This window comes from Limulus polyphemus, unplaced genomic scaffold (assembly GCF_000517525.1).
Source record: "Limulus polyphemus unplaced genomic scaffold, Limulus_polyphemus-2.1.2 Scaffold143, whole genome shotgun sequence".
NCBI classification, from domain to species: Eukaryota; Metazoa; Arthropoda; class Merostomata; order Xiphosura; family Limulidae; genus Limulus; species Limulus polyphemus.
The window spans coordinates 289,072-302,864 of NW_013665753.1; the positions used below are offsets into that span (position 1 = coordinate 289,072).

A 13,793-nucleotide genomic window follows, 5' to 3' on the forward strand; every position below is an offset into this window, starting at 1 on the left:
GGATTACAGTAAATTAAACTATAATACTTTTTTTCCTTTTTATTAGCTATATTTTTGTGCGCCAAGAATACCAAGAGTGGAGCGCACATATACCGAATTCGAACTTATTACTCATCAGGATCTCTACTAGCCTACCCTCAAATTGAAATCCTTTTAGGCGGGATCAGAGTAAATTAATCTATCAGACCTTGAGCATGGTAGAATACATTAATCAAAAGGGTTTGATATCCTGAATCCAAAACTGTAATTACGGTCAAGAGATGACGGTGCTGTGAGCTAAAAGTTTGTACTTGAAAAATTCAGATCCATTCTGTGAGCCGCTATGCCGCGGCTAATTACATATGTATATTTTAATATAAAATTTTAATATATGCATTTCTCAGTTTGACAGCGCTAACTGTATTTGTATTCCATCTTAAAAAGAATGATCTTATTTGTTACAAAATATGCAAGCATTTTAGCGAATACTTTATCTTATAAAGATATTACAATTTCTTGATGCTCTGATATTCATTGTTCTTCAAAGTTCCAGGCTTCTATCGTTGAGGAAAACCAGATATGGGTCAATTAACTTGTGATATTAATTAAATTACAAATTTGAATTGATTTAAATAAAGCTATTTAATTAACTTATCAAAATTATCCGGCAGGTGCAGTTGAATTAGACTAACAAAAAATATCGATTAATTTTAACATATAAGAAAATGACTGATTTCTGTATTATGTATTGTTTGTTAAGTTGAAATTATGAGGACAGAGAGTTGTCTTCAAATAGTAGGAAGCCACACCCAGAATTGTAGCATAAATTAATTACTGTTTACTGGTTTGTTAATCATAAGACAAACTTTCTTCTGTTAATTGACAATTAATCAATTAATTCTTATTTTCACAATTAAATTAACTTTGCTGTGAAACTTTAATTGATTGAATTAAATGAAGTACATTCAACTAATTGAATTAATCAATTATTAAATAAAATGAACTCATGTCTAAGGCAAACAAAGTCGTGCCATGCAGGCAGTGCACATAGTTTACGCGTTAACACACTTGAGCTCCCACTCACAGTAGGTAAGAACATGGCGCCTATTGTTTAGTTGGCCAAACTCTCTTCACGTACGCTCTGTCCTTTTCCTTTGTTGAGCGCCCTCTTTCACAAAAATTTCTATATAAACAATTTAAAAGCTAACGTACCTTCAATTATCTTTCTCACTTACCAACTGAGGAAGCTTGGTGAAAAAAGTGAAACGTCTTAGTGTGGGGTTTCTTTTCAGATGCCCAAGAAAAGCTGAAGTTTTTTAGAAGTTTATACCTGTTTTTGTTAGTAAAATTGGTAAAATGCACAAAATTAATGAATATATGTATTCATAGTATTAAACTTTATTATTAAATAACAAAAATGTGAAGTTACTCAATAACTACTTTAACATTCACGAAAAGAAAACGAGGAAGATGGTGACATAAAAGATGTGATTATTTTGAAAAACAAAACAAAGACAATTTGATTATTGTTGTAATTGAATTTGAAACCTAACCTTTAACACTACTATCTTTTATAATTATTTTTAATTTTTTTTGTAATGTTGTTCTTTTTTTATACCTATAGTTTCAATAATTACAATGTGAACTTCCTCAAGTTATTTTTAGAACCAGAAATTACTAGCATTAGTACGTGTGCATGCAGTTTGTGTTATATTCTGTTGAAAATTCATCTTTGACGTTTTAGTGTTGAATGTCCATGAGTATCAACAAGTATCTCAGCCAATACAACCTGTATGGATAACAGATGATGATATTAAACAGGTATGATATACACTAAAACCTAACTTACTAAGTATACTAGACTGTAACAGCTTCATGCTACAACAGTGATCCCACGAATGTTTGCTATTTGCTTAGTTCTAAATGGAGCTGATTCGGGAGGTCTGTCAGCAAATCTCTCTGCATGAGAGATTCCTGATGTATGGGCCTCCTACTCATTACTTCCAGAATATAACTTTATATATATGAGTTAATAAACTTGCGGGGACACTCCAGTCGGCTTTTAAAATTAGAGATATTAAACTGGCCTGACGGGTCTCAGTGCTGTTGAACCCTTCGAGGTGAACTTGCAGGGACGCACCGCTTGGCCACTAGAAACAGAGTAAATTAGCTCACCAGGTTTGATGTCTCTTATGTTTTCATTTTCCCTGTGTAGGATGAAATAGAAAAAAAAAATAAACTGTAAGTAAAGTCTCGGTGTAGCTTTGGGTCCATTCCCTATGAAAGATACAGAACCCAAGTTCATAATCGCTCACAATACAAGTAGCACCCTGCAGACTGATAACGCTAAAAACCGGCTTTTGATATGATGAGCACAGTGCAGGTAGCTTTATGTGTGGCTTTGTGCTTAACTACAAACAAATCAACAAATGTTTTCTGGATATTCAAACTATTTTAATGTGATACTTAATTCATACTTCCACCACTGAAATTCAGAATGCCAAAATCATTATTATTAGGATGTTATAGCTTTCAATCGTATTATGTGTTTAAACATTATTATGTTTGTCATATCATGATTTTTCATAGTGATCTTAATGACCTTAGCTAAAATAATTTGGTAAAAATCAACTTTAATGTATTTTTCACTTATCATTTTATTCGTATGTAATTTTTTAATGTGAATAACATGGAAAGTTAGGATTTAAAATGGAATACTATTTCTAAACTCGTTGGTTTCCTGGCCAGTTATATTGATTTATATCATTAATACACCCAGAAGAGTCTTATGTTGGACTGCAGTATACCACTAGCCGCCAAAATCATAACTAAATTAAATAATCACATGCATCTGTACTTGATAGTGTATTATAATCCTACTTTCTTTTCAGATGCAGGAAATGTTTCCTGCCATTGATAGAGAAATCATAAAAACCATGCTTGAATATAAGAGGGGCAACAAAGATGTTGTCATCAATGATCTTCTCGCCATGAGTAATGAGAGTTGAAGAAGATTGGCAAAAAAGTGCTTTACCCAAAAGGAAAGCTCATATCAGCGATGTAAGGTGTTTATTGAAGAAATTATGATGTTCCATTTTACTCCTACAATTGAAATTATTGTTTAAAACTAAAATTGAAAGGTATTTTGATAGAGATCGTGGCTTTTTATATGACCTAAGTTATGATTAATTTCCTCGGTATATCTTCATAACTTGTTTTTAATATATTCATGATAATATAATATAAATTATAGAACATCAAGAAATCTTTTGACGTATCATGGACGTCCTGACTCATAACCTCCCTCAAAAACAGAAAACTAATAATTAAATTCAACCTTAATCCGCTAAATATTTATTAACTCTTTTTCTAAACTCGTGTAAAATTGCATGTCAATTTCTTCCACAGTTATATTATTCTATTGTAGTAATAAAACTGCAACTGGCCCAACTGGATATGTCTGACCTTCCAAAGCTTGGATTTAAAAACTCTTTTTTTTTTAATGTACTAGCAATTAGATGCGAAAAATGTGTATGCATCACTCTAATCAGTTCACTTCATAATTTGGAACGCTTCATTTAGGTCAACCCAGACCCTTCTCTTCTCAAGAGATAACAATTTAAAAGATCTCAACCTATTCTCAGATGACAATCCATTTATCCACGATATCATCCTAATAGTCGTCTTCTGAAATCTCTCCAACAATTCACGAAATACAGGGTCTAAAATCCAAACAATACTCCGCATAAGCTCTAACTAGTACTTAGACAATGTAACAATGGTCTATTTAGACTTATAGTCAATACTCCTGTGTATACCTGTAAGTTACAACCAAAAATCCTGCTTTAACACTTACAATAGAACACTGTCTCGACCACCTAAGAGTTGTAACAAGATCCTTTTCCTCATTGTTAAGAGTATTCTCATCTATATTATATGTGTAATTGAAATTAAGATAACCCAAATTTATAACTTTAAATTTATCATAAATAAACATCATGTGTTTGTCCAACTACTCAACCGATCTAAGTCTCTCTGTAATAACAATGGTCTCAGCACAGATCCCTGAGGCATCTCACTAGTAACATTTGTCCATTTACACTAAACTCTAATAAAAATTTTTGCTTCCACCCGCCCAGACCTGTCGGATTAGGGGTAATTGTTTTCACCAATATTTCATGCAACACCGGATCAAAAGCTTCCTGAAACTTCGAGTAAACCAAATCCGTTCCGTTACCCCATCCGAATAAGAAGTAACGTCCTAAAAAACTGTATAAGATAAGTTAGGAAATCATGCTAAAACTAAACTATTCAAAAACACTGTAAAAAGAAATAACAGTGATCAGAAAATTGTTTTGTGAGTCATGTATTGAAGAAAATACGAACATTTTCAAAAGCTATATATTAAACATTTGTTTGACCTTTCAGCCAAATGATTCTCATCCGGATTTAAAAGTTGATTGTTTTGTATATTCATATTATCGTGTATATAGTATTATAACGTTTTGTTTCTATTTTTCTGATTTGATGTGGTTCTAACTTTGAAAATCTAAAAGATATATAGTAACTTAGGTAAGTTTAGTATATGGAAAACAACTGCTGAACTTTCAAATTCCTTGCTTTTGTTATGTGTTTGTAGCAAGGTATCAGTCACAGATTGTAATCAAGCTCAGTTTATTCATTGCCTTTAAAATCTTAGAATAATAAATTATGCTTTAGGGGCATGTAATATTTAACGACGAGAAGTGACCAGATATTAAGAATAAATTATTATAACCTATTGCAATGGTGAAAATATATTAAAGTACATATATATTAATATTAATTCAAGTTTCACTTTCCGTGAATATTATATTTCCTACAGCAACTTATTTTATTCTTTACATTCTTTTATTCTTTTCTTTTTTATTCTTTATTCTTTCCACTTTATAGCTATTTAAAATTACTTCCTGTTTACAGAAACGGTTTTATAGTTTTCACCACTATCCAGCTCTTCTTATCATCTATGAAACTCATCATTTATTAAACAATGTTACCGAACTAAATACACTCATACTTCTAAATATGAATAATATATAAATTGAAAGTTTATTTTTTCAGTGTAATTTCTGTATTCTTCTTTGCTTGTGAATAAATGTAGTCTCTAAAACTTTACAACATTATAAAATATAGACACTCCACAACTTACCACAGTGCGTTTAAGAAATGACCCGAAACCCCATGGGCTTTATAAGTGTAGCCCAACAAATTACAAACAATGTTTTATTTCAAACCATCAGGTCGGATTTTGAACGTTTTGAGACATACAAATTTTTGATTGTATTAATATATACCTTGTTGATTGTAGTTTATTTTTTCACGTGATGATATGTACAACTGGTTAGATGTACAATATATTTCGAGGCAAGTAATAATATATTTATTTGGTTGAAATACTTTTATTATTTTACCTAATATAAAAAAAGTGCAGAAAGAAATACATAGTAACAAAAGTCTTTCAACTGATTGATAAAATATGTTTGTAAAGTTCTAAAGTTTTATATTTAACTATAAATTTCTTGTTAATGTTTCTTTTCTTTTTCCCTTTTAATGATTAATATAATTTTAAGGTGAAATAAATATGATTGCTAATTTAATTATTTTCTCATAATTTTAAATCCGTGAACAAAACATTTTATGAATTTGTATCTTACCGAAAAATTCCTAAGAGTAACTTACACGGGAATAACGAGGGAAGCATATCTCCCTGCCTATTACATTTCAACAGCAAGTGTTTGTTTTATATTTGGTATAAAATAATCGTCTTGCTTCAACAATATTTTCCCCCCCTCCTCCACCACTTCTGTCACACCAAACATGCTCGCCCTTTTAGCCGTGGGGGAGTTATCGTGTTACGAAAATCCCACTATTCGAGTTGGCGGTGGGACGGCTGGCCCTCGTGTAACTTTGCGCGAAATTTAAAACCAACCAAACCAAACTCTACCATGTTTACATTCAAAAATTAAAATATTACAATAGATGTACTTCTAAGCAATAACCAAACATTCACAATAGCAGGTATATACTGCTCACCACAAAAAAAAACAAAAAAACATACACTACACTACTAAACAACATCATCTTCCACAACAATAAATATATCATTATTATTATAAGCGACGTCAATAGTAAAAACACAATTTTCGGTTGCAGAACCACAAATGCTAATGGAATACATCTACTATAATTTCTGGAAGATTCAGTTACGTACCAACTAAACGATACAACACCAACACATACCAGTGATATACTAGATCTGTGTATGTGTTCACCAACATTAATGAGATTCAGATATCTACCTATTAAATGATACAACACCAACACATACTGGTGACACATATCACTCCAGTAATATACTAGACCTGTGTATGTGTTCACCAACATTAATAAGATTCAGATACCTACTTATTAAACGATACAACACCAACACATACTAGTGACACATATCACTCCAGTGATATACTAGACCTCTATATGTGTTCACCAACATTAATAAGATTCAGATACCTACTTATTAAACGATACAACACCAACACATACTAGTGACACATATCACTCCAGTGATATACTAGACCTCTATATGTGTTCACTAACATTAATAAGATTCAGTTACCTACTTACTAAACGATACAACACCAACACATACCAGTGATATGCTAAACCTGTGTATATGTTCACCAACATTAATAAGATTCAGTTACCTACCTACTAAACGATACAACACACACCAGTGATATACTAGATCTGTGTATATGTTCACCAACATTAATAAGATTCAGATACCTACTTATTAAACGATACAACATCAACACATACCAGTGACACATATCACTTCAGTGATATGCTAGACCTGTTTATATGTTCACCAACATTAATAAGATTCAGTTACCTACATACTAAACGATACAACACATGCCAGTGATATACTAGATCTGTGTATGTGTTCACCAACATTAATAAGATTCAGATATCTACCTATTAGACGATACAACACCAACACATACCAGTGATATGCTAGACCTGTGTATATGTTCACCAACATTAATAAGATTCATTTACCTACCTACTAAACGATACAACACACACCAGTGATATATTAGATCTGTGTATGTGTTCACCAACATTAATAAGATTCAGATATCTACCTATTAAACGATACAACACCAACACATACCAGTGATATGCTAAACCTCATATTTGTACAGTCAGTGAAAAACAATTGACAATGTCAGTCTTCGTGGGAATTCCAAACAAGGAACTGTGAAATTACAATTATGTATTTGAAACGTTTACAGATTATCCATACCTTAAACGTTAAAAGTATTCAGATTTTATGTTGTTGTCAAAATAATATTGGAGTTATTTGTAGCTCCCCAGTGGCACAGCGGTATGTCTGCGGACTTACAACGCTAGAAACCGGGTTTCGATACTCATGGTGGGTAGAGCACAGATAGCGCATTGCATAGCTTTGTGCTTAACTTCAAAACAAACCAAAGTTATTTTTATTCAGAGAGATACCTTAACCATCCCCCTCTTAACCTCATTATCATTTGTAATTTACTTTATAACTCACTACATATCTGAAAGCAAATAAGATGACGACCTGAAGACGGAAGACCTTCGAAACGTCGTCCTCTATGCTCATGTTTTTTACAACAAATACTTGCCGTCCATTCCAGTTTACTCATCACGAATACTCTGCATAAACAATCTATCACGAACAGCTGCCGTTTTATTCTAACTAATCAGAGGTCGATAAGTTAGAAAACCAACAGACATAGATTCACTTCATTAGAAGCAGTTTTCTGTTACTCTCATTTTATTCACACTGGGTAAAGTCAAGGCTAGAAGACAAATACATAAACTGTAGAAATACTAAAATGTCTAAGCATATAAGTCGACAGGAAATGTGCAGTTTAGAAGTAACATTAAAAATCATATTACTAATGAGCCTGTTTGAGAAGAAGCAAGTTTTATTTGACAACTGAAAAAGGTTAATAATTACAAGAAGTAATAAGAACCATATCAGATTTCTAATTACACTTTAATAAATGTATGAGGAAAAAAGGTCGGAGACACTAAACCATTTTGAACTCTAGGTTTCTGGTTTAGAGAAATGAATTAACTAAAACAGCGAAGTCTTCGTAAAGTTTAATGCTATATTAATTCAGCAGATATTTGTGTAGCGTCTTCATAGGTCGCATTCAGCGTTAATAACTTTTTGTTGATGTTTATTTCATAATAAACTGCCCCCCTCATTGGCACAGCGGTGTATCTGCGGATTTATAACGGTAGATAACCCATTGTGTAGCTTTGTGCTTAACTACAAACATAATAAACAGCATCTATAACATCTAATGTTGCAGAAAGTATATATATACAAATTTGTTTTCTAGATATTTTTCGATTGCGAATTTATTGGATATTTTCTCTCAACTATGAATCCTACAACAATAAAGAACCTCTGTTATCTTATAAAACACGTATCAACTCCTGTGGCATACGAGTTATAAATCAACAACGCCTGGATAACTTAGTTGATGTAAGTCATATGGGGGAAAGACTCAATGGATGGACTCAATAGTCCATCAATTTCTTTATCAAGAAGACTCAGGATCGAACCCCAGTCACTACCACCACAAGAAATACTTCTTCTCAGGGCTTCTGTGAAGACGGTAGCAGGTTTTCAACTAAAACTAGTTAAGAGATTAGTAGTAACTTATGAAAAATTAAATAATTAGGCTCAGGTGATTGTGTCGGCTTCCAACCATGACAACGATTGATACCCGATCCCGTAAGTGCTTAAATATGAACACATTATACACCCATTCTTCGCTAGCTTATTTACTTGTCATTACATTATAACATTTCTTAGATGAAGTAATAATGTTATGATTTTCAATTGATTGTATTCACGACAATTTATATATATATAGGTATACAATGTCCAAATACAATAATAGACCATCTGTTAAAATCATTTGGTTTGAAAAAATATATATGGGTGACATATAAAAATTCAAGAAAAAGTGTTATTCATATTTACTTACAGCTTTTCGTTCCTCAGACCATATTGTCACTTAGTGTTAATACATATTAATAGAGGGAATGCAAGTAGCCCAACAAAACTGTATAACTAAGATATCGTAATGAAGATAATATATAATTCTCAACCTAGCACATATATAAATATGCGTGTGTGTGTAAATATAATAAAAAAAATTCCCAGAGTTCTTTTTAAATTGTATTTATCGATTTCGTAATTTCTTTTGTTACTCTTCAAAATTAAATGTTTAATAAAACTAAGTAACTTGTATAAAATTCATGGATATAAAATACACAACATGTAAGTTTCAGTTTTATCAAAATAATTAATTTGGACGAGTTATTAGAGATGTTGCGAAACTTGTTAATAAAATTATGATGGCCTATGCAAATTTTGTGTTTTAATATTGAACGATTCTTTGAAGCAATGATTAAAGTGAAGCAGTAAGCGCCGGTAAGAAATAAAATGGCTGTGAGACATGTTGGTAATTTTTTTTTAATTCAAAAAAATTTACACTGCTGCAAATCATCCTACCTGCGTCTCTTTGGTTGCATACAAAAATGCATTTGGTTTAGTGTCTTTGCCATTATATCGCGAATACTTGCAACCTCGGGTCACTGCCCTTACTCTCCAAAAACACCAACATGCCTCAACCCCAGATATGTTCATACGGGCTCTTTTTCAAACCACTTTAAACACTACTTCAAAGTGGTTCCAACTTATTTCGTGTTTGTGTGTTCCAGGATTGTAACACATACATTTCCTAGCTTGGCTTTTGTTGGGTTATCACCAATCTGTGATAAGCCACGTACATTTTCCATTGTTTCTGGATTATCGCCATTTTGTGATAAGCTCTGCTTTGGATCAACTTGTTGACATGTACTCCAAGGAAGTTATTACTTAAGTGGCATCCTAGCAGATAAAAGATGCTCGTTATCTCTTTATTTATGTAAAATACTATTGTCGTCAGTAATACAAAACTGCATGAAACATTTGAACATAACGATCTTACAGTAACTATCAATGTCAAAAATTATTAATAAAGACGTTCAATGTTATTAGCTATGTTGTTTTAATTAACCAAGTGATGTTTCACTTTCATGACCTTCATGCAACAAACCAACTACAGAATCCACGAAAAATAAAAATAGTGACAGCAAAATAAAGTTATTTTTTCAAAACGATAGAAATAAGGCACAAGATTGCAGGCCCGCCATATCCAGATGGCAATCGACTCACAATCTGAGGGTCGCGGGTTCGAATCCCCGTCACACCAAACATGCTCGCCCTTTCAGCGGTGGGGGCGTTATAATGTGACGGTCAATCCCACTATTCGTTGGTAAAAGAGTAGCCCAAGAGTTGGCAGTGGGTGGTGATGCTGCCTTCCCTCTAGTCTTACACTGCTAAATTAGGGACGGCTAGCGCAGATAATCCTCGTATAGCTTTGCGCGAAATTCGAAACAAACAAGGTTGCATAGTTTTTAATTCAAACTTATGGAATACAAATAGCTGTTTATAATAACGATTTTCCAGCCACATGCGATGTGAAAAAAGAAATTTACATGAGTCTCATTAACAAAAAGATTCAGATTCTTGTTTGAGTTTCTCACAATGAATGTTCATATATATATATATAACAAAAAGTAAAAATGATTTATTACTTTTTCATCTTCATGAAGTACTAAAGCTGCTTAAAGCTACGAACTCTGAAAGCAACATCGTGTTACACTTAAAATTTTACCAGATTGTGCTTACTATGCTTTACCTCAGAGTTAATTGAAGATGCTAGATTGACCACACTGACTTAGAAATAAAACAGCAGCAAAAAAAAGAAAAAATATAACTATAGAAGGAAGTCTTAGGTTGAGGAAAAAACACTGAAAATACTGAATTGAATAAAGAAACGAAAAGCACTGAGCAAAGTAACTATGTAGCATAAGCCTAAAACAATTAGCGGTGGCTGTGTAGCATGAAGTCTGAAACAATTAAAGGTTGCTGTGTAGCATGAAGTTTTAAACGATTTTAGTGGCAGCTATATAACATGAAGTTTAAAATAATCAATCGCAAAAAAATGACCTATCATAAAATCATAGACCTAACTCATGATTGAGCTACACTGGCCTTAAAAGGTTAACTATATACTAACCTAACTTACATTAACCTCATGGCACCCCTTGGATATGCTGAATAAAGAAACATCTATAGCTCATCTTTGCAGTTCTGTGCAATCTCATTGCTTCGAAACAACATTAGGTGCTTAAGACTAAAGACAGCTGCATTATAACAGTTGAAGTCCAGTGCTTGAAGTGAGGCTGGATGAAGCGGAATGCCATCCCACTTCTTTTCCGGAAGACCGGAAACCATCCTGCTACCTTTTAGTAGACTGTAAGTTTCTCAAAAGGGAAGCCCCCCCCCCCCAGTGGCACAGCGGTATGTCTGCGGACTTACAACGCTAGAATCCGGGTTTCGATACCCGTGGTGGGCAGAGCACAGATAGCCCACTGTGTAGCTTTGTGCTTAATTACAAACAAACAAACAAAAGGGAAAGTTTCAACAGTCAATGCAATAAATGGTTACTGCGACAAAGGACTGGGAAGAGAAATTATTTTTCCCCTTAAAATGTCGTGTAAGAGCGAGGCAGGAATGAAACAAAATATTACACTGGGTGGAGCAAATGAACCCTCTTGCTACGGGCTTGATCAGTGTGACCGAGTTAATAACCACAAAGTAACCATAAGAGTTTCTACACTATAACTCGTAACAGTATACACCTGTTTATACTTAATTTTATTGTTTTATTGTCTGTGAACAGTTTTTAACTAAATATCCCGCCACACAATAATTTGGTGATTTGTGTAGTTTTGCAATTAACAACAAACAAAGAAACAAAAGACTGGGGGCTTATAACGTTAAAATTCGGGTTTCGATGCCTGAGGTGGATAAAGAACAGATAGCCCATTGTGTAGTTTTGGCCCACATCTTTGAATAAACACGCTTGTTACGTTGCATTTAATAAGTTTTTATTATTTTGTATTATCTTACCTAATCAAACCCAATAAGTTTCTAATTTTTACACTTTAGTTACCTTTATAATAATAGATAAAGAATACACATGAAAAACAAGAAATATAGTAGCTTCAAAACTTTCACAAACTATCCCGCTTCCTTCTTTCCCCCAGTTCCACCTCTGAGTTTAAGGCTGGTTTTGTTACTTCACCCTCACTGTCATTCTCAGAGAATAACGTCAGTTTCTATTGGTTTGTATGAGACAAGAACTATATTTTCTATAATTCTAAACAGAAAGAAACACTTTCCCCATCATGGGATTGTCATTGAAATATTTATGACACACATAAGAATTAGACAAGTTCAAACATTAAATCAAATTGTTATTCGGATCACAAAAAGAAGATAGACCCCCCCCCCTACAAAACTATATTCTTATTACTCGGAGTGATGCGTACATATCTGAAACAATGTAAATAATTCTCCCTCCGCCATTTTTATATTTCACAAAGATTTAATTCCTAGAATATCTAAATGTCACTATACTTTTTTTTAATTATAATAAATAATTAAAAACAACGTTTTATATTTACACAATAAATACTTTATTGAAGCCGTACGGCCCCCACTTAAAAACAATTATAACACGTAAGTATTCTTTTTCTTTTTTGAGAAATAAGAACAAATATACAGTCAAAAATTCTATAGAATTTATAGAGAAGATTAAAAACCTAAAATTAGAAAAGGAAGACTTACTGGTATCATTTGATGTAATATCGTTGTTTATTAAAACACCATTAGATGACGCAATTAGGTGTTTTGAGAATAAGTTAATAGAAAACAGAATACCAACAGTTGAAATTATAGATATATTGAAATTAACAAGAGTGTGTGTAGATAATCCATTTTTCCAAGTTAATCAAACTTATTATAAACAGAAAGAGGGTTTATCTATGGGATCCCCCTTGTCACCGTTGTTAAGTGACCTTTACATGGATAGTTTTGAAAATGAAGCTTTAAATAACGCTAAATTTAAGCCAGAAGGTTGGATAAGATATGTAGATGACACATTCGTGGTGTGGCGACATGGCAACAGCAAACTACAAGAATTTATTAGTTATTTAAATAGTAAAGAACCAGCAATTCAATTCACGTGTAAAATTGAAGATAATAATAGCATTAATTTCTTAGACGTATTAGTTAGGAAGGAAGAAGGTAACTTAGAAACATCAGTTTATAGAAAACCTTTTGCTGTTGTTATGCCGCCACACAAAGAATCATGTCATATAAAAACCCAAAAAATATCAGCATTTTATACATATGTTTAAAGAGCTGTAAAAATATGTTCAAGACAGGAAGATTTAAATACTGAATTGTTATTAATTAAGTATATAGCTAATGATAGAGGATTTGATCCAAATATAGTAGACAAAGCATTTGAGAAAATTTAACAAAAATGCAAATTCAGTTAAAAACACCATATTAAAATCTGCTTATGAAAAAAACCAAAAAAAGAAACTCTAAGTTTACCTTACGTTCCAGGTTTAACAAGTCAATTATATAAAGTATTCAAAAAGTATCAGAATTTTTACCCTATCTTCAAACCAATAAATAAGATAACAGATATGATAGTAAATGCTAAAGACAAAATAGAATTAACAGATAAGACAGGTATATATAAGATAGAATGTGAATGTGGTAGTGTCTATATTGATCAAACTAA

General features: G+C 32.5%; 1 protein-coding gene across 1 annotated transcript in view; it reads left to right on the forward strand.

The window, feature by feature from the left end:
* The window catches only part of LOC111083581 (toll-interacting protein A-like), a 21,954-nt gene extending 16,453 nt beyond the window's left edge, over positions 1 to 5,501 (forward strand). Inside the window, exons 7-8 of the mRNA XM_022380202.1 lie at positions 1,724 to 1,800; positions 2,871 to 5,501. Coding sequence (XP_022235910.1) covers positions 1,724 to 1,800; positions 2,871 to 2,987 — 194 coding nt within the window. The 3' untranslated portion in view covers positions 2,988 to 5,501. The remainder of the gene's footprint in view (positions 1 to 1,723; positions 1,801 to 2,870) is intronic.
* The last annotated feature ends 8,292 nt before the right edge of the window (positions 5,502 to 13,793 follow it).